The sequence below is a fragment of the Agelaius phoeniceus genome, chromosome 16 (genome assembly GCF_051311805.1).
Source record: "Agelaius phoeniceus isolate bAgePho1 chromosome 16, bAgePho1.hap1, whole genome shotgun sequence".
Taxonomy (NCBI): Eukaryota; Metazoa; Chordata; class Aves; order Passeriformes; family Icteridae; genus Agelaius; species Agelaius phoeniceus.
In genome coordinates this window covers 9,504,899-9,525,848 of record NC_135280.1, presented here as the reverse complement: position 1 = coordinate 9,525,848, position 20,950 = coordinate 9,504,899, and the positions used below count along the sequence as shown (strand labels likewise).

At 40.3% G+C, this 20,950-nt stretch overlaps 1 protein-coding gene across 3 annotated transcripts in view; it reads right to left on the bottom strand.

Annotated features, from left to right (window-relative positions):
* SHISA9 (shisa family member 9) overlaps positions 1 to 20,950 on the bottom strand; it is a 179,283-nt gene that overhangs the window by 6,328 nt on the left and 152,005 nt on the right. For all 3 annotated transcript variants that reach the window (XM_077187118.1, XM_077187117.1, XM_054643606.2), the window contains one exon: positions 13,527 to 13,682. In XM_077187118.1, the coding sequence (XP_077043233.1) occupies positions 13,527 to 13,682 (156 nt within the window). The remainder of the gene's footprint in view (positions 1 to 13,526; positions 13,683 to 20,950) is intronic.

The window sequence follows — 20,950 nt, the reverse complement described above, 5'->3', positions numbered from 1 at the left end:
GGAGGTACTTGTGTTAGGAAGTTTTGAATTGCTACTCGTAGAGTATTCTGAGATTTTGGGTGAAAGGTGCTATAGAAGTGCCTTTTCCGTTGCTTCTGTATCTTGATTGGTAAAAATATGATTTAAAGATATCACTGTTGTGTTTGAAAAAGGAGTAAAAATTATAATTGCAACATTGCCAAATAATAATAGAAGGGCTTTAATTCCAAGGGTTATTGAGTTCCTTTTTCTTGGTAGCTAATTATAAAAATGTTCTCAGTTTCAATATTTCTGTAAGCCTTTTACTTCTTTAAGGTACTGCACCCATTTAGTTACTGTTTTACTGTTCATCTGGAAAAAAATGTTGAAATATGAATTTTTTTCCAGCCTTAAGTGTGAGCCTGCCATGACATGGAAGTTTCACATCTTTCTTCATAATCCATAGTTATGTAACAAAATATGGAAGCCAGTGAGTCTCTTACTATGTAAACACCATGGATGAAAGTGTGTTTTCTTGAATATCAGTAGCAAAAATCCTTGTGGCTGCCAAAGGGCCAGAATTCCTCAGCTCTGAAACTGTGTAATGTTCTGTTCCCCAGCTGAAGTAGTCATCAACATCACTGTGTAAGCACTTGGGGCACAGAGTTATGTGGCCATACCCTGACATTGTGAATGCTTTCTTTTTCTTGTAAAAAGTTACACAGGGGTTCAGCTCTTTTCCTTACTGACAATGCTGTTATCTCTGTGGGTCCATAGCATGGCTCTGAATACTCACACCACCTACAGCTGTGGGAGAAGGCAGAATCCTGAAAAACAGTGCTGTCCTACAGTTTTTGTGAAAACAGGCACCTAGGGGTGGAAGAAGCCTCTGAAGTCAGAGAAGGGAATCCATAAAGGAGTGAGCCCTCATAAAAGCTCTAAAGACACTAAAAAACCAAAATCAAAACCCCAAATCAAAACTTCCATGTGACCTTACAGTCACAGTCAAAGATATCAAATCATATAGGGACACTGTTTCTCACTAGATGTTTGCAGAATTGTTTGTTTTCTGAACACATTTTAAGAACTAGTTTGTGAGATGCAGAGCTTTATTCTAGCCAAAAAGACTGTATTTCAAATGAAGGGCTAGAGATGAAGAAAGCAAGGCAGTGGAGAGTGCTGAGGACAGGACAGCCATGGAATTGCTGCAGTGACACACCATATTACAGCTGAACCGAAGTCAGGGCCTGTTTGTGGGAGGCTTGTGAGGCTGTCCCTCTGTTATGTGCAGCAGTTTGTAACAAGGCTTTGCTTCCACTGCCATGGGTTTGCTGAGACCCTGGTGTCATTACCTGAAGCTGTGGGAAACTTCTCTTTCTCTAAGTAATGAAAGTGAAAACTCAAGGAAGGACAGCAGGGTAATGAATCCTGACTCAGAGACAGCATGAGAATTTTGCCCAGGGAAATCCTGGGCTGCTGCCTCTGGTGGTGCTGTTGATCTCTCTGAGTGTGTGATTGCTTATTCATTTGCCTTTCCAAGCTAGCATCTAAGACAATATGTTCAAAGGCTTCCAGGACATAAACCAGCTCTGTGTGAGAGTTCTTGCAGGATTTCATCTGAAAATCAAAGTATCAGTTGTACATTAGCACAAGTTTATTCTTGGGTGAGGGGAAAAAACTCACACAGACAGAGGTTGTATTAGCTGCCCCTAGGTATGAATTGGATCCAATAAATTCACAGAAAAATGTATTCCATGCAGTAAAAAAAATAACTAATGACCTGTGTTTTGAATTAAGGGGCTTACCAACTATCATGGACCATAGAGGTATTTGCTCTGCATCATATGAAGTGGATGGGAAAACAGACTGCATGGGGAAATTTCAGCAAGACAGGATTCTATTGGTAGAATAGGGAATGGGCAGGATGGTGTGAGAGATCTGTCTGTGGCCAAGAGGAGGGACTGTGGTTATCTCATGGCTGGTCTCTGTTCTCAGCTCAGGCACTGGGGTGGCTCTATACAAGTTGGAGCAATTTTAAACCATACTAAATTTCAAGAATGGACAAATGCCATTGAAAATCATTTTTGCAGCCCTCCTTCTCATTCTTGTATTGAATTTTGAAAATTTAGAATTCAGCCTGTGGCCTGCATTGATTTCTGTCCTAAATATTTGGTTTTCTTCTAATACCGTTTTGCCTTTATTCAAGACATTCTGAAAATGAAGACTATTTTATATCTTTGGATTCTTTCCCATGGTTTTTATTTCCTACTACCTTGACAGAGGTAAAGAAAAACACATAATGCATAGAACCCCACATAAGTTTTGTAGAACCTACTTTTTGTGGCTCAGTGTTATTCCTCTCCTGGCCCCCTTTACCACTTCATCTATTTACTGATTTCTTACAGTGATCTGGAGAGAGACCAAGCACGAAAAGAAAAACCATATCAACCTTTTCTTCTCAGACATTGTTTCAAAAGAGCTTGTCCACCTCCAGACACAAGTCTACATTTTGTTTTCCCAGTGAAATAACATTATTTCAAGATATGAGACATGAAAAAAGATAAATATGTAGGCCCAAACATTTCTTCTCTTCTTTTGATTATTTTTATGACAGTTTATGAAAGGCTGAGGAGGCCAGAATATTTCTGGGTTTTGAGACACATTAGGAATGGTTTAGGACAGGAATGTAATTAGGCTGGGTAAGTGAAGCCTCCAGTGTCAGCAATGCTCTTTAACCCCCACAGCCAAGTCTGCTGCCTGGCTGGGATCAGGGAGACAGATTTGGATGGACTCCTCGGGCACCAGGCAGGGTGTGTGCTTCCCCAGGAGCAGGGCTGCCATTCCCTGGAACACAAGAGTGGCCACATGGCTGGGAGCAGAAGTGCCCCTCTTCTGACAACGTGCCAAAAAGCACAGCACTGCAAAGTCTGGGTTTTTCTTTCTCTTTTTCCAAATGTTTATTTACTGTGTGAGTTTAGGCAGGTTTCTCCTTGGACATGTAAAACAGATTTTCCAGCTGGGCTTTGTATATTTGCCTGCATTGATTTGCATAGTATTAAATTGCAATATTTATGATTCAATTTTGCAAAGTGCTGCAGTGATATTGTGATTTGGTTTTGATCAAAGTACTCCAGACACACACACATTCTGCCTAACCTAGAGACCACTGGCATGCAGATACTCGAATCTAAGCAGTAGAAGAAAAACAAGACTTTTCCTGACTAATCAGGATACAGACTCTGTTAACCTGGAAACAAATGGTGGCTGATTCATGTTAAAATAACATTAGAATTGTAAATGTTTTTAGCAAACATGAAATCTGTTGCATGCAGATAGACAAAGATCACACTGCTTGGTTGTACCCTCAAGTGATTTAACATTTGAAGTTCAAGCACCAACATGCTAAACTGCTGGTTCAGTATTGTACAATGAATGATAAATTTTAGAAGGAAGTAAGAGCACCAATTCTATTCTTGATCAAAGGGATGAAATTGTAAAAGAAATCTAAGAGAATTATGTATTAAAATCTCTGACTTTTCTTTGAAAATGCAGCCAGTGGCATTCCAATAACTGTAAATCTGTTTTTTCATTATTTTTTTCCTAAAGCCCTCTAAGCTTGTGGCTTCCATGGCATCTACAATGGCAAATAAATATGAAATGTTCTACTGTGAAATATTTATTTCATTTTATCTCATTTAAACATATTTATCATTTTTTTTTACTGAAAACCTTATATATGGTATGAAAACTTGCCTTTTGAAATAGAAACTATCTAAGGAGTCATGCTGTCATGCTTAACTTCTGAATAAAGCATGACTGCAGCATAAACTGATTTAGGAAAGGAGGGTTTGGCTTGCTTTCTAAAAATGCTGTCCAAAGCCAAAGAGGTTAACACTTAGGAGATTTGCTTAAAAGGCTTCTTCCACTTCTTCCTCCAGTAATCTTGTTTGCTTTTTCACTGGGTGCTTTTTAATGCTTCTCAGGATAAATCTGATTGTGTCAGAAGTTTTGCAACGCTTCCATACACCAACAATGGCACAAAATTGTTTGTAACCTTTTTGGGTGGTGAGGACCTTCCATTTGTCTGAGGAGGGCAGAGGCATTTGCAGGAGCAGGGAGCAGAGCTGGGCACCCCAAGCCCTGCCCTGCACCCAGGGCTCCCCCTGCTCCTGGGGGGCTGCACCCAGAGGGGCCCAGCAGAACACAGTGCATGCACCTTGTTCTGCAGGGGGCTTTAGCATCCAAGAAAGCCTGCTTGCTTTTCCTTCAGCTGTCAATTTACCTTCTCTAACATTGACTGAAAAAGCTCTGCTATTCCTGACCACATTTATTTGTAACAAGTGCTCTTAGCATGAACAGAATTGAATTTTCTTTTCACACATCGCTGTTGGCATTCTTCTGTGTGCTCAGTTTTGTTTTCAATTTTAATACTTTTGATTGATATTTTTGTCTCTTTTCGTACACTGCTGCTTATAACTCTTAGACATATGTCTGAATCAGCTACAGATGAGCTGCAAATACCAGATGTGATGACATAGGAAGCTGCATGAGAGCACAGAGAACCCAATTTGCAGTCTGAACATGTAATTAAGATGTGGTTTTAGTGCTGAAATATACTTGCATTTTTATGCCTTTCAACTGCCATCATACTAGATTTACACTATTATTTCTCAACATGAAGAAAGGCCTACAGGCTTTTTGAATTGTACTGGTTAAATGAAAAAAATAAGTCCCAGTGATGTAATAGCTATTTTTTGCCTAATTTATTTTTATTTTATCTATTTCTTAACTGCTTTAATTTAAAAGGATTTTTAGTAATTTTTCTGTATTGAAGTTGATTTTTTTTTTCCAAAATAGTTCTGGCATAAGTAGCATAAGTAGTTTCTATTAGAAAGTTATCTTTTTCTACTCTTTTTCAGGAGGAAAAAAAAAAAAGGAATGAAGTAATTTCATAGCTATACTTATGCATAGTGAGTTCTGGATTTTTCTTCTTTTCCTATCTCCCTCTTTTTAGACTCTATGGCATTTGTATTATTAAACTCTTGAGCATGGTTGCCAGAGGTTTCCAAACCAGAGATATGTGTCAAACTGAAAGGAACTCATGTTCCCTGGCAATTCCCAAACTTGCCCTGTCAGAAGAAAATGAGTTTGTTCAGGTTTTCCTGCAGCTTGGGCCAAGTCCAAGGCAGAGCCCTCGCATAAGGCAGCAGCATCAGAGACTGACAGGCAGCCAGGACGAACTGGGGCTGCAGCTCCCTGCCATGAGCAGGTAACAGCGACACTGGTGACACAGAGCAGTGCACAGCTCCTCTCCCCCTTTCCCCAGGAACTGCAATCACACCAATTGCTGGGCAGAATGAGCAGCAGCAGTGCTGAGCTGCAGCTCTGCCTCCTCCCCTGTGCCAGGGCCCTGGCTGCTCTCCCCAGCAGCACCTTCCATAGCCCAGAAAGCTTTGCAAACCTCCCCACTGCAGAAAGGACCTGTTGGACTTCATCTTTTCCTCAGTATGGAAACAAATGGTATCTTTGGGGTGATTTTTTTAATGCTGTGGTATCGTAACTACTACATATCAGATTTCTTCTTAGCTTCTCTTTTCCCCTTATTCCTCTTCAAATAAGCTGTTAGAGAAAGGCTTTTGCAGAAATTAACTGTGTATTGCCAATCATGTTACTGCTCTTCCTCCATGCCTCCAGCTCTTTGTTATTACAATGTGAATGTGTAGGAATAAAGCAATGGTCTCTGTGACTTTTATCTGTGCAATTTCTTAAAAACACATTTACTGTCTTTAGAGCCCCCTTTGCAGAACCAAAATAGCAGACAGATAATTGCTGCTATTTATATGATATTGTTAATAAGGGATTCATTCCTATCAGTTGTCTCACTATCTTTTGTGTTCATGGGTAATCCTGAAGAACATTGCAATTTGTACATATACCCATGTACAAAGCTGAAAAGTCTTAAACCATGATATCAAACATTGAACACAGGTATGAAACTCTTCCTGCAAAAATACTGCCATACATTATCTACAAAGCTAATAATCCAGAGGGGAAAATGGGTGGAGTATGTTAAAAGCAAGTAGTGCAATGTGTAGGCTCCATGGTGGGAGCTGTTAAAACCACACTTCTGATGCAATCTAGATTTGAGCTGGGATCCCACAGTGTTGCCATTTATCTGCAGGTATCCACAGTTGTTTTCATATCTTTAGGATCAATCTCTTTGCTTAAATAATTGATGGAAAAAATTGCATTGCAGGATGAAAAGTATGTTTATATTGCAAAATAAAACAGCTACAGAGAGGGATGTTTAGGAAGGGCTGCAAGTGAAAATGCTCAGCATTGTTAGGCTTTGTCATCAAATGAGCTAAGCCTTGTTTTTATTGGCTCACTTTTATTGCCTGAGCATAAAATTTCACTCATGTCTTCTTAATGTGTAAAAATATTTCATGCAAAATTCATCAGCATTTCATAGAAATAGGTTGGAATAACCCATGTTTGATTTAGATTTACTTATTTTCTTCCTGAGGTCACCACTGATCTCAATGGATGGAAATAAACCTGGTTACTGTAAGCTCATTTCTTCTGAAGGCTCTACCTTCAAGGCCAAAACACAAGCAAAAAGACAGCAAACCCCTCATTCTCTAGCAGTTAGCTGGATTTCTGGTACTCTTATTTTAGATCTCCCCATTATGTCCCATAAAAATGAGATTTTTGTTTCATTTTGATTCATTATCACATAATAAGGATTTTTTAAATCAATTAGTTTCCAGAGAGCTAATTTTCAGTGAAAGGGTCTGAGTTCTCTATGGTGCATAACTGATGGAATGTGGAGTGGTGTTTATAAGTGGAACTTGTATGAATAATTGGTGAAGATTTACTTTTCACTATTTTAATGTGCTGATAACAAAAAAAAGAGGCTGTTTCTCTGTGGTAAGAGCATAGGTGCAAAGAATATCAACATCAAGAACAAGAATTAGGATGCACAGATTTAAATTTGTTCTTTTGGCATGAAAAAGAGGTTAAAATTTAATAAATTCTTATGAATATTCTTCAGCCATTACCAAACCAGGGAGTGGACCCAGTTAAGAAAACTCAAATTCACTGTGTGTGAGTCCAACCCACAGAACTAAAAGTTTAAACCTAAACTGAATACACCTCAAGGTCAGATTTCCTTTCTTTCCCAAGTTCAGCGTGTTACTAAAGTCCAGGAAAGGAGCCAACATGGATGGCAGTGTCTAAGAAAATCCTATTTTGGTGCTAAATCTGCTTCCTGTTAAAGAAGGACCATTTGCAGTTTCCTTCCACCTGCCATGATGTCGCTTCTGCCAAAACCAACAAATCCCCAAAATTCATAAATCTGTCTGTTTGCTAAAGGATGGAATGGGCAATGGCTACTTGGAAGTCTGATTGTTTAGAGCACAATTCCCTATCCTCAGAAAGAATATCCTCCTGTAGATTTTACAGTAAAATGTTGTTTTTAAAAAGCCAAAAAAAAATGTCAGCAAAGCAGATGATTTATCTCAAGCTACTGAGGCTCTGCACAAACGCCACATTTATAATTAAAATATGAGTACTTCACTGGAAGAAGAAATGAGTGTTCTGGATGATGAAACAGGAAAATATTTTGATCAAGACTCTCCAAGCGTTTTGTATTTACCTATGACAGTGTGCCTGTGGGTATCACAAGCCAATTGGGTAAATAACAGATAAAATAATTAAATTATTTAGTGGAAGCAAGAAAAGGTCTTGTAATTTCATCTGCATGCACTGGGCAGGCTGTGAAATTTGCTGGGTCTCATCAGAAGACGAGAGTGAAAGAAGTGATGCTGCAGTTCCTCTGGCTGGGGAGGCTGAGGGAAGGTGCTGCAGGGGGTGGTAAAGCAAGGCTTGCTCATGAGTGCTGCTTGGCTGTTCTCTTGGGCCTGAAGTAGAAGCAAGGATTCAAATAAGAAAGACTTCCCTAACAAATGAACCCTCAAAAGCTTCAAAATCTCCAGCCACACTGGGCTGAGTAAATAATAATAATAGTAATGAAAATATATCCAGTTTTTATGTCACACTTTGTTGAGCCAGATCTGTAGCTCCAGTGTTGAGTTGGGCAGATCTAGTCAAGCATTATTTATGACACAGCACATACCTGTGGATGTATGAAATCATTATCTGAATCACCCTCTGGATATTACAAGTGATGCTTTAATCTGTGCTTCCCTGTTTTTCATGGTGTTAAATCCAGTGAGATACTCCTATGCCCAGATGTTTTTGATCCATCTTTGTGTAACTGCTTATGGAAGCGATAACTGAAAATTATTTTGTCTTTGAAGAGAAAGCACAATTCCTTTTTCAGCCTTCCAAAGAAACATGAATATTTACCTGTCAGTGTAACAGTGTGGTTGGTATAGGAAAGTAAATTAATACAAACATATTGAGTCCAATAAATTTTTAGTTCTGCTTTTTCTAAAAGTGGACTGTATCAAACCTGTGAATGCATGGGCAGGCATGTTGTGTGTTTCCATTTTTCCAATTACAGTGTTTCTTTCCAGGCCAGAGCACAATGAACTACAGGGAGAGTCTCATGGTGAGAGACAGATCTTGCACCAGCACAGAGCTACAGCCATTTCTATGGAAATTGAAGGTTTGAAGCTTGGGACAAAGCAGCAACAGATTTCCCATCAGACAAGAAGATTGCTCAAAGATAACAGCCCAGAGCAAAGCTTCAGGTGATCTTCCCTTCGCATCCTTCTCTGTGTGCAGAGGACACAGGACCAGGTCAGTTTGCTCATATTTGCTTCACTTTTCTGGGGAGTTGTTGCCTGGTGCCTTGGCACAATTGTGGCCACACTTGTTCTGCAGGGACCTAAGCAGGAGATATTTATTCCTTGAGTGTCATATTTGCAGAGTCTCACTTTGCAGTTTTGCAACTGCAAGCAGAGCTGGATCAGAGTCTCATGTTTCCTCTGGGATCAAAGAACTGTGCAGCTTCAAGAAATGCTGGGAGCTGTAGACTCAGAGATGTGATGGTGGGTCTGCTGCCAATTATATCCTCCTAGCTTCACTATATCAAATCAATTAGATCTGATTTAATCCCACAGGAGACTAACAACTCCCAGCATCAGGGAAGGCTTTCTCAGTCTGTGTTTTGGGAAGGTATTTTGTTCATTGTATTTTTATTTAATTTTTATTTTTTTTTACAATGTCCAGTCAGTTCCTCAAATGTTTGTGTGTGTGTGTGCAAGAAGGAAAAAAGAAAATTCATGAAAGAAACAGAAAATCAAATGTAGAAACATTCGTATTCTCAGTTTTTACTTGCATGTTTTGCATGTTTGTGCACCTCTCTAGCAGCTGAGTGATCATTTTCCCAGTGTTCTGGGGATTTAGAAGTTGGGTTTGGAGTATTTTTTCATTTCTGCCAGAAGGTCTAAAGATATTTGATAACTTTGCACTCCCTGAAATTCAGGAAAGAAAATTAACTGTTACTGAGGTGGACTTGCAGAAGAGTGTGACTGGATAAATAACTAATAACTCAGGATAATGAGGCCTGTTTGAGCTCTAGGAAACTCTTATGCAACAGGATGGACTACATCTCTTGCAGCTTAGCTGAGTGGTATTTGAAGTTGGATTGTTCATGCTTTCCAAATGAATGTCCAAATGATGTGCATAAAAATTTGTGATGAGTTACCTTTGTATGTCCTGGGACTTGAATTTCAGGAAGGTGTTCAGCTACAAGATCTCCATCCACTTGTAGCTTCAGGCATGTCAGTATTGCTTAAGTGAGCAATAACCATTTAAGCATGGAGTAAAAACATGGTTGATGAACCAGAAATAAGAATAATTTATGCAGAAAAACCTCTTTCTGCACTTTTCACATAAATAATCAAATACTGCAAAAGCACTGAAGAAAACCAGGATCATGTTTTCTCAGGTGACCAAAAAATTGAAATTTCTAAACACTGGGTGCTTATTGCCACAGAAAAAAATTCAATGACCACTTCTGCTGGGACTGGTCTTGGAGCTTGTTAACCCTTTTCCCTCAGACAGTCTCTCACATTCTGAGATGGGAAGAATTTGGCACTGCTGAAAGAGATTCTGTGGCTTGAAAATGGAAAGGTAATGGATGAACGGAGTGCACCTAACAAGTCAGAGCAGTCAGCCAGGTATGCTAGAGATGCTGGGAGGTAAATTTCTTATCTAATTGTTCAGGAAATGGGTGCTCTCTGTCTCATTTCCAAGTGGCCCTCTGCCTCTGCTGGTTATTCCCTGGTGGTGTGTGTGCCAAGGTAGAAGGAGAGTAAAATTCTAGTGCAGTGGGGAAAACAGTAAGCACATCTCAACTCACCAGTACATTGCTGTACTCCAGGCACTCATCTGAGAATACAAAATAGGCACAGAGTGTCCTCACATCATTCAGGGATGTAAATGGCAGCAGGCAGTAAGGGGAAAGGTGAACTTGGTCAACAACCATGATCAGTACTTAAGGAATTCTGGAGGCTGCAGCAAATAAAGGAATTCCTACCAAGAAATGAGGAAAACATCCTCTTCTAGTGAATGGAGAAGTGTTTGCTTGTGCACTTTGAGCTTATTCAAGTAAAAATACTTCGTTTTTTAAGCTAAAGACATCCACAGCAGCCTTTTCAACTCTGTCCTCCCCTGTGGTGCTGGATCAGACACTGCAATGCCCACATTGCATGGCACACATGCCTGAGCAGTCCAATGTCCAGCCACACTCTGCTAAGCTCTGTCACCTGGAGTAGGAGGTGCAGCTTTAAAATTGCTTCCTGGGCATCAGCTTGCTCTCACTACCAATGTGTGGGTCATTCTCGCTCAGTAGCACAATGCAAATTGATAGCAAGGACTCTCTTGTCTCTCGTTTTCACAAGAACTTGAATCTTTACTGAAATTAATGGAAAACCTGAACATGATCAAACAGAGATTAATGTGACTTGTTACTTTTTCATAAACTAAATTTTCACAGCAGACAATCACTGAGGAATGAGTAGCTCAATTCTAAAATAAGCCAAATTTTTAGGACATCAGTAGTTCAGAAGAAAGCAGCTGTGTAGAAATTAATTTAATACTGCCTCTGGTAAAGCTTCACTTTTTCAGTTATCTAAACTTCTTACCACTTATGGCCACATTCTGATGAGGGATATTAATGTGCTATAGCTACAGTTGCTACAAAACATTAGAAATGCTTCTTCCTCCAATCCTTTATTAAAAAAAAGGGTTAGTGGACTACACCCAAACATGCAGAGGGATCATGCAGAGTAAGGGGCACTTAAATAAATATGGTTGGCCTCAAATGCATGGAGAAATATAGAACACATCCCTTACTAAGTTCCTCTTGAGGCAAATGAATGCACCCTCAAGCCACTATCAATGAATGCAAAAGAGAATGGATTACACACACTCATTAACCTGCTGTGGGGATCCATAAATACAGGTCTGAATGTTGGCAGGCAAAAAATGCCTTGCCCTGTGACTTGAGGTCAGAGTGAACTCAGTCTGTGTCTGGTTGCTCAAAGATGTTGTCAGGTTAGATTTGCACTGGTGGGCTTGATGTTGGCCAGCTCCTTTTCCCTGTCAGAGCTCTCTGAAAGCCAACACGAACCCTGGATGTCAGCGCGGTCATCCAGCTCTCCAGGCCTGGCTGGCATCAGGGACAAACCTCTGTGTGACCTTGGGATGCACTCAGGAGGAACTCTTGGGAGGAATCAGGGCCTTGAGAGGCTGAAAATGGCTGAAAACCATATTTAGTTCTTGTTCCATAAGTCCAGACAGAAGGTGTGAATGTGTAACAGTTTCAAAACCTCTCTTGTTTTCTGCTGAGAAGTTTGGATCACAATGCAGCACTTTTGTATTTGTGAAAATTCACCTGCATCTAAAACTTGGCAAAAAAGATAGAAGGAGGGGAAGAATATGGGAAAAGCATGGAAAGATGGTGCAATCCCCCTGGAAGAAAATGTCCCTGAAATTATGTTTAATTTAGTTTAAGATTCTAAGAGGCATTATACAACTTCTGGAGCTGAAGTGCACAATCTTTCAAGGTTGATTTAACTGTATGGTTATAATCTAGCTGCTTTAAAAACTTGTACTCAGACGCACAAGAAATATATAGGTTCTGATTTCATAATTTTTTTAAAAGGTACATTCAGTGGCTCTTGGGCAGATGAGAGAAGTTTCTTAGAGTGTTTCATCTCTCATTTTGTTATGCTTAAATACCTTTCAGCTTTGATGACTGGCTTGACCTAAATTGACATCTGAAAAAGAAGCTCAATATCAGTGCATAAATCTGTGATAATCACCACATCATTACACAGTAGCACCTTTTGAAGAAGGAATTGTGAAGCTGCTTGGTATTCAAAACCCAGCAGAAAGCTATTAACCCTTGTTTTTATAAACAGATTTAAAACACCACTTGTAAGATATAAAACCAACAAGCTAAAGTAAAACTGAGCTATTTGAGATGGGATTTTGATGTACATTTTGTTAGAGGTCTGGTATCCTGAAGTGCAGATAAAGGAATGTAAGTTTGTGATGAAAATTTTTTCTGGCATGGCGAAGGCTTGATTCTTAAATCAGAAAGCTCTGAGCTGTTCTGCTCTTTTTCTAGATACATATCTCTGTCCGGAAACAGGGAGAGTAGCACTGCTCTGAATTTATGGGGAAATGATGTTAACATCCATATGTGAAAGCTAAGCAAGGGTTAGAGGGAAAAGACACCCTGGTTCTTAATGTAATATTGTCTAGATGGGGCTTTCTGACATTACAGGGTGTGTAGCAAGTATTTACAGCCCCTGGAAACTATTATAAACTTAGACATTCAAGATGAAAATTATTTTGAATTTTTTACTCATTATTGTCCTTTTCCCTTCCCACAACTGTTTCTTTGTTCTCTCATTTATTTAAAATAATATTTATCAGGCACAGAAATAAGCCACCACTGGAATCCTTATTAGGAATTTTATCATGCACTAATTGTTTGAAATCACAAGATCTCAGAACATTCCTCCAGTGATCTACTAATGTACATCTTGCAGGGAATGTGGAAGCTCTTACTTCAGAACTGTGTGGGTTCCTTCTCTTTTTGGGCAGGTGTGTAAGTTTTTCTCTCTCATTTGTGTAGAAAGCTGTGAGAAATACACATCACAATGCACATGTAGGCATATTATAGGATAGCTCAGGTTGGAAGGGACCCACAGAGACCATCAAGTCCAACTCCCTACTCATCACAGGTTTGGGACATAAAGAACTTGGGCTGAACCCTTTGTGTACATCACAGGTGAAACCTGCTGGGAAATGTCTTGCAGGGGCATGGGGGGGTTTTGTGTGCATGTATGAGCTCACATCATACCATCACCACTTCTTGCATGTCATTTTCTTATCCCTTAATTGCAGTCCTTGTCTTAATTTTTGTTGCATTTCCAAGTAACGTGATATTCCACATAAAATTTGACCATGATATGGTCCAGATGAGCCAGACCTTGTTTCCAGCATGGAGGCAGAGTGTCAGCTGCCAGCAGCAAGTGCCACAAGCTGAGCTGGGGGAGAGTCGCGCGTGGTCGCTCACTTACCGACCGCCTTTAGAGACGCGTACTTGTTCAGCTCCTTGCCTGGGGGCTGCTGCTCGTACGGGTTTGTGATCTGTCCCAGGCTGGGGTATGAATGTTGATGGGCCATCTGAGGAAGGAGGGGAGATGTTGGCATGACATTATTCATCTGTGGTGGATCTGTATTAAAGAAAATCAACAAGCATTAAGTAAGGAGTAAATTAGATTTAAGGTTTTCAACGTCATTATTGAGTACGGATTAGACAGAACGTGCCCTGAGATTTAGTGCAACAAACCAGGGTTTATTACAAAGTGGGAGTCTGAGTACAGCAGACCTGTACTTTGAACAGTTAATGGTATGGTTAAAAGCTGACAAGTAATTATGGCAACACACAATATTTTTGTATAAGAAGGTCTTTGAACTAAAAAATAGGGTTTCAAAACAATTAAACACCGACAATACTGAATTTGCTGCAGCATCAAGATACAAAGCAAAACATGGAGTTTGTTCCAAGTTAGACTGAATACAGGGCAGTAGAGTGGTTCTCTGCAGTAAAAGAGCCAGACTCATTTAAATTGGCTCAGGCTGCTGCACATTCACAGTTACACTGCTTTTAAAACCAGGAGCGGCTTTGTTATTTGTACAGTGTTATGTTGTGCTCTGTAGACAAGCATCACAGTGTAAAATGTGCTTTTTTGCCTCATGACTATCATTAGGTGACTTCTTCAAAGCACACAATTTGTCCTTATGTTTTCTCCTCTCCCCTGATGTTGGGTATTGTAATATCATACCAAGATCATGTTTTCTGTAGCAGATATACATAAAAACAGGAGCTAATCACTGCTTATGTAGAGTTTTATGCCACCACTAACCCTATACCCTTTCTGAAATTGATTTGTTCCTTTTTAGTAGAGAATACAGCCTATATACTTTTCTTTCTAAGATAAAATTTATTTGTTGTTTCTAGTGTTCAGTTCCAGCCTCTAAAACATTTGATCATAATTGTATGCTGCACTCAATTTGCAAACCTAAATTTCAACAGATTTCAATGTGGTCAGTGTATCTTTTTTGCTGAGTCTTTCTCTAGGCTATGTATTTTGAGATACTTTGAGCTGATTGGCAATTCTAGAACCTTCTCATGGCTTCTGCAATCACAGACAAGCACATTTATCTCCTATAGTGAGACCATGGTGCTGTCCTGGTGACAATACAGTAACTCCCACAGCATCAAGCACAGCATAGAGATCATGTAGATAGAAAGCTGGTCAGTTATGGGAAAGGCAGTTTTATTGTGATGGATGGATTGGAGCATCCTCCAAGTGCCCACAGGATCTGGCAGGAGCCAAATATCCCTGCACTTTGCCAGGATTTTAAGGGAATTGAGCCACCTGGCTTTCCACAGCTCATTAATAAGCAGGAGCTCTGAAGTCAGTTAACAGATACACTGCTGGGAGAGAAAAGAAAACAAAGATGTTTTTTAACTTCTTCCCTGTCTGTGGTGCCTGGTGCAGCCTCTGCTGTTCTCACTGGGGCTGCCCTTGCAGAGTTCTGTCCATCCCATACACCTGTGCCTAAGGTTGGAGGGGACCCTGAGGTTACAGGACAAAAACTGTACCAGTGCTATCATCGAACCAAAAAACTGTACCAGTGCTATCATTCTTCTTGCTGTTACTGATTCTTAATAAGGAAGAACCAAAAATGAGAAACTTTTCTGTTTCAGAATTCCCCAAAAACTATTGGAACACTTTTTGAATACTTTTTGATAGTTTACCTTGAAAGTTGGTTAAGTCAGAAATTTCAAAGAAACAGTTGTTGTTTTAAGGAATTGTTATTTTGAAGTAAGTAAAAGTTCTCAGTATGTTTCTGTTCAGTTCTAGTACTGGCATGTCTGAGGCAAGTGAGTGACTCTTAGAGCCGGAGTTTCATCAATCCTGCACCCATTCCCATTCCATCTCTGGAGTACACCCTCTCAATAGAATGTTTGAACCAATGAATAGCTGCCCACTCTTTCCAAACCATCCACACCTTCGAAATATCTCTCTCCTCTGGCTGCATCTGTGAGTGCACTTTGAGCAGGAATGCCAGCACAGCTGTATTTCAGTAAAGGGCAGCACTGAAGGTACCAGCATGGGTGGGACCTTCACTGTAAGGAAAGTGTCAACTTTTTAACCCTACAGTCATTGATTTGTCTTCTGAGCAGAGCTAAATCAGTACTTCATGGACGCTACTGTTATCAAGTCCCCTTGTGGCAATTATTATTCAATTATTATTATATGTCAAAACATCGTAATTTTACTGCATTAAAAATATGATGAGCACCACACTCACTGCTGAAATGACTTCCAGCCATGGAGACTTGTAAAAACAATGTAAATAAGGCATAGCTAACTAGGACAGGATTCTGTATCTGTTTCTTACTTAGACATATCAGTTTTATTCAGTCATCTCTCCAAACACAGTGGAGAGAGCTACCCCAGGAATGTACTGGGGAAGATGGCCACGTTGAACTTGTGCTTTGTCCGGGTGTTCAGTGGCAGATTCTGTTGTTTCTCGGTTGCTGGGTTACTGATGGTGCTGTCATTTTCTCCCCTGAGTGTTTACAAAGATGTAAAGAAATATGTTTTCAATTTCTAGATCTTCTTTGACTTCTCTCCTGTCTTTTTAAAAGCCCAAAGCTCTTCTAAATTATGAATTTCAAGCGAATTAAAGGCAGTCATTCTCACACTGCCACACTGACTAACACAGTGCCCCTCACACACAGCCAGATGCTTACACAAGACTAAGTCATCACACAGAAGACACAGCTCCAATTACTCATTCAATTGGCCATTTGCACAAAGTGAATCAAGCAAAAGGCCACCTCTGGAAAAGTGCATTTAGCCATACTGAAGAATGATTCCTATTTATAAAGAGGCTCCCATTGGAATGAACTCCTAGGGCCTACAAGAGAAATCTCAGCTTGATATATACATCTGTCTAAATCTGAATCAAACTAAATTTTAGTCTAACTGGCCATTACTGCTGAATGTTGCATGTGTTCACAAGCTCACTAAAGTGTGTGATCTGATTCCTTACCTTTGGTTTTCTAGAAAAAAGTGAGCACACTTGTGTCATTTTCTGCCTATGTAGTTAACTTGATGATGTAGGGAAGTAAATTCACCTGTATTTGGATGCTGCTCAGGAAATGCTCATAACTGAAGCAGCAGTGGTGCAATGTAAATTCTGCAGCAGTCTGGGCTGAGGGCAGTGCCAGTCTAACCACTGCAGGAGCCCAGAAATCTGTGAGCAACTGGGAGGTTTTGAGCAGCACTGCCCTACCTTGGGGCAATCCACATTTATAACTAAAAAAGGGATTGGCCTTGGTAGTGTCATACTTAACACTCCTTCAGTCTCAGCAATACAGAATTGGGAGTCTCTCAGGAAGTAAGACATTTGATTCAAAATAAGACATTTGATTCACAAGATGTTCATGCAAAATCTGAGATTTGTTTAAATTTTTTTTTCCAATTTGAAGTTGGAAAAAATAGTGATTGTTACATTTCAGGGAGGAAATAATAATCATTTGGATTCTTCAAAATATTTTGTGATACAAAATATTCTTCAGTTGGAAGACAGTTGTGCCAAGTGAAATTATTTATACTTGTAAACCAAATATTCTGTGATTGGTATTTGCAAATTGCTGCTTCACTGAATGGGGTCAACTTTAACCCGAAAGCTGTGGCTGTGCTCACAGATTATTTTTGGCAATGTGACACTGGTATTGTCCACCACAGTATTCCATACAACCAGCTGCATTGTGCCCCTGCCAAGTTATGTATTTATTTTTAAAAAGCAGAGAGTATGAACATCACAAATACTCAAAAAACTGTTTGTGCCACAGCTTCTAGCATGAATAATCAGACCTGATTAGCAATGGTGATGTTGTAAAAAACCTGCAATATTCCCAACCTATCTTATTTTTGCTGAAGCGAGGAAATGCCATGCCAGCCTGCTCCCTAACCTTCTGAAACTTTGAGGGGTCATTGTGGATGAAGTGTTTGTGGTTTGCTCTCTGTCTTCCTGCTACCAGCCCAAAATGAAGAGTTTGAAATATGCTGGAGCTCACCACACACAAGTTAGATGTCTGATGGGCAGAAAATGAGACAGGGAAAAAAGGAAAATTTTTTTTTTTTTTTTTATGCTGGGGTGTTTTTGACTGTAATTCCCTTAAGACCTCTAGGTATAAAAAAGCTGCTGGGGGACACATGGATAAGAAAATAACTGGAAGGAAGCTGCACCAAAACCAGTTTATAGCCAGAGAAAGTGAGGTTTATATCCCAGCCACCAACAGTGAGCCTTTGGAAATGTCTGAGGCATTGGTTTCTGGTCTCCCCAGTAGCTGACAAATATTGATCATTACCTTATCTCTTTACTACCTTGACCTGTAGCTCAGCAACTGAAGATATTACAGTTAACTGTTTACTGCATTTTTCAAGTGAAAATGCTTTTTGGCACCCCTCTCTGATTGTGAACTTTGGAGTTAGTTTAGTGTGAATCACGTGGCAATAATGTTATTGGTCACTGTAATTATTCTGCACTCTGTCCAACTAAGATGGTGTTATATCTGAATTATGCACTTCCTTCAGGAACCAAGTAATGGGCATGTCAGCAAGTATTAAATACAAATAAGAACTCAAGGTAAAACTAATCATAGTTCCATGTATGAATGGGGCAAAACACTCAAAGCTGAGCAGTTTGATTTCTGCATTTTCTGTAGCATACACTGTGCCTTCACCTAGTTTGATTAATCTTGTCAAGAAGCTGCCAGAGCTGTGGGAGACTCAGGGTTAGAGGAAGGGCTGTGAGGAGGCTGCAGCAATAATGAGCTTGTTCACTGCTCCAGAGCCAGGAGCCTGCCATGGGCATCCCTTGAGCTCAGCCCCTTCCCTCCTCCTCTTCAGCCACGGGAGAGGGGAACCTGCTCTGCAGAGTGGCCTGGGAGTCATTCCTTTCTGTACAATGAAGCCAATGATTCAGTGCTTGAGGACAGGGAAAATGAACAAACTCCATAGGCACAGAATGGAATCTATTAGGAAATGAGTGGTTACAGGCATCAGGAAAAGCACAAATGAGAAAGGCAATGCAGTAACAAAACAGGAGAGGGTGGGGGGAGGCCAGGAAAGCAGAATGAGATTTTGCTATAAAAGCCACCTGCAGACACACATACAAAAGAAATGAGAACAAGACAGACAAAAGAAGTCTGGGGAGTCAAAGGGGAAAAAAGAGAAAAATCAGAGCAAAATATAATAATAACTGAGCATTTTCAGATACTCAGGAGAAAAAGATATGCCCCGAACTAACTAAAATTGAAAATAACAGCTATGAAAACAGGAGAGAGCTGAGTGATTGGAGAATATCAGTATAAAATTGCTCCCCTCCCATCCATAACTACAATGACATGAGAAGCATATTTGCCTCTTTGTTCTTGAGTCTAATATACTTAATCATAAGACCAGCTCACCCAGCACTGCAAATCCATACTCTTGTTCCTACAAGCTTCACCAAGAGAAGCTGCAGATGCTGGTTCTGAAAAATCCTCCATATGATGACAACTGTAGGATTTCAACAATGTGACTATGGCTGTACAGTAATTCCTTTCTGTTTCTCCCTTTATAATAAGACTGTTGTGCATTCAGAACTCACTGTTGGAGTGACACTCCAACCTCTGCCCTATGTATTTGTTCTTTCCTCTCTGTAGATTGTCCCTCTGCAATTGAACTGACCCTCACAGAGGTTTTGTGTTTGTGCATTTTCTTACACCTTTATAACTTTAGTATTTTGTGTCTTTGTAGGTATTGTGATACCACTGTCATTGTCTTTATTTACATTCTTTACCCCTTCCTTCAGATTTGCATTAAATGCTGTATTTTAAAGGATATCCTTATCCACACCCAGCCCATGCAAGGGTTTGTTCTGCAGAGGGTGGTGCATCAAAACCAGGGTGCCATGTCCATGAGACAGTGCCCAGTTTGTGCAGATGCTGACACCCTGAGGTGTGTGGCAGCCACTCTGCCCACACTAAATGTGTGCCAGGGGGCTATAGGAGCCCTAGTGGGGCTGATATGCAAAGCAGACTCTGAAAGGTGTGTGCTTATCCCATACTCTAGGGGTCATTCCCAGAGTGAGGAACAGGTTATGCCCAAAAACTTAAAAACTTGAATAATTTTGTTTTTATTTGCTATTACAAATATCCATGGCCTTATTCACCACATACTTGAAAAGTGGTATTTCTGGTCTTAACAAATTATTGGCATTCTGCTGCAACATTTTCCATAGTCTAGCACAAGTCCTAAACTGATAAGTATTCCTCTCATCTAGTCTTAATTTCTCTGCCTTGCAATTTAAGTGATTCTGTATTTTTGCAAGAACAAATGCTTGCAATCCAACTTCTTTATTATTTCTAATTTTAAATGCTTTTTTACCACTTTTCAAATATTTGTCTCTCCTCTGAAATAATAATTTCACTACTTTCAATCTTTCCAATCTTTGATCATTACTGCTGCCTTTTCTCAACACTAGTGGCCTTGCAATGAGGTTCTACCCTCAGCAATCCATAGAGCTGTGTTGTCCTGTATATAATGCTGTTTTAAGTCATCCCTATATATCTTTGTCCTTTAAGACCTGCAGACTTTTTTGCTTTTCTCATCAGTGATGCACAAGTCATGTGAGTAGTTGTCTTGTCCCTAAATGTGATAGCTCTGAGACAATACATCTTTTTCATGGCAATTTATGCTAGTCAGTGATCTGTTCTGTCTCTGCACCATATCACAAAAACATTCTTGTAACACAGACAACCTACCCATCTAATCACGATCACAGAAAAGATCTGAGATGATTGGGATGGCATTTCATTCAGCAAAAAAAGATGTTTCTGTTAATGGAAGTGACAGTCTACAGTATAAATGCATGTCACCAAACATACTGACTGATGCATCTCTCTGTCCTAGCAAGTCACTGTAGGACTCAGTCCCATCGTGCTGGGATTCTCTGTGGTGCCACTGAGTGCAGGAGTCTCCCAGCACACTGAGCTCTGATGTTTTATATTCACTGCCTGCACAATTAGCCCCTCACTCTGCTGCTGTCTCCCATGGCAGAAGCTGTGTGGTCCCTCACACACGTAACCTCAGTGATCTCTGAGGACAGGCTGTCCTGCCCCCCAGGAGATGCAGTTCCACTGTCAGAGCAGAGGCACTGGGTTCCCTGTGGCCCATGGTGCTGGGCTGTGCTGGCAGCACAGAGCACAGGCACCAGCAGGAGCACAGAGCTGCCTGGCACCAAAGCAGGGACAGCATGGCAGCTCTGGGCACCTTGATCTCCTCTGAGACACCCATGAACAAGGTTACTGTGGGTGCAGTCCTCATGAGGAAGAATTATGGTAGGGAGATTCATGGGCTGATGTTCAGAGACA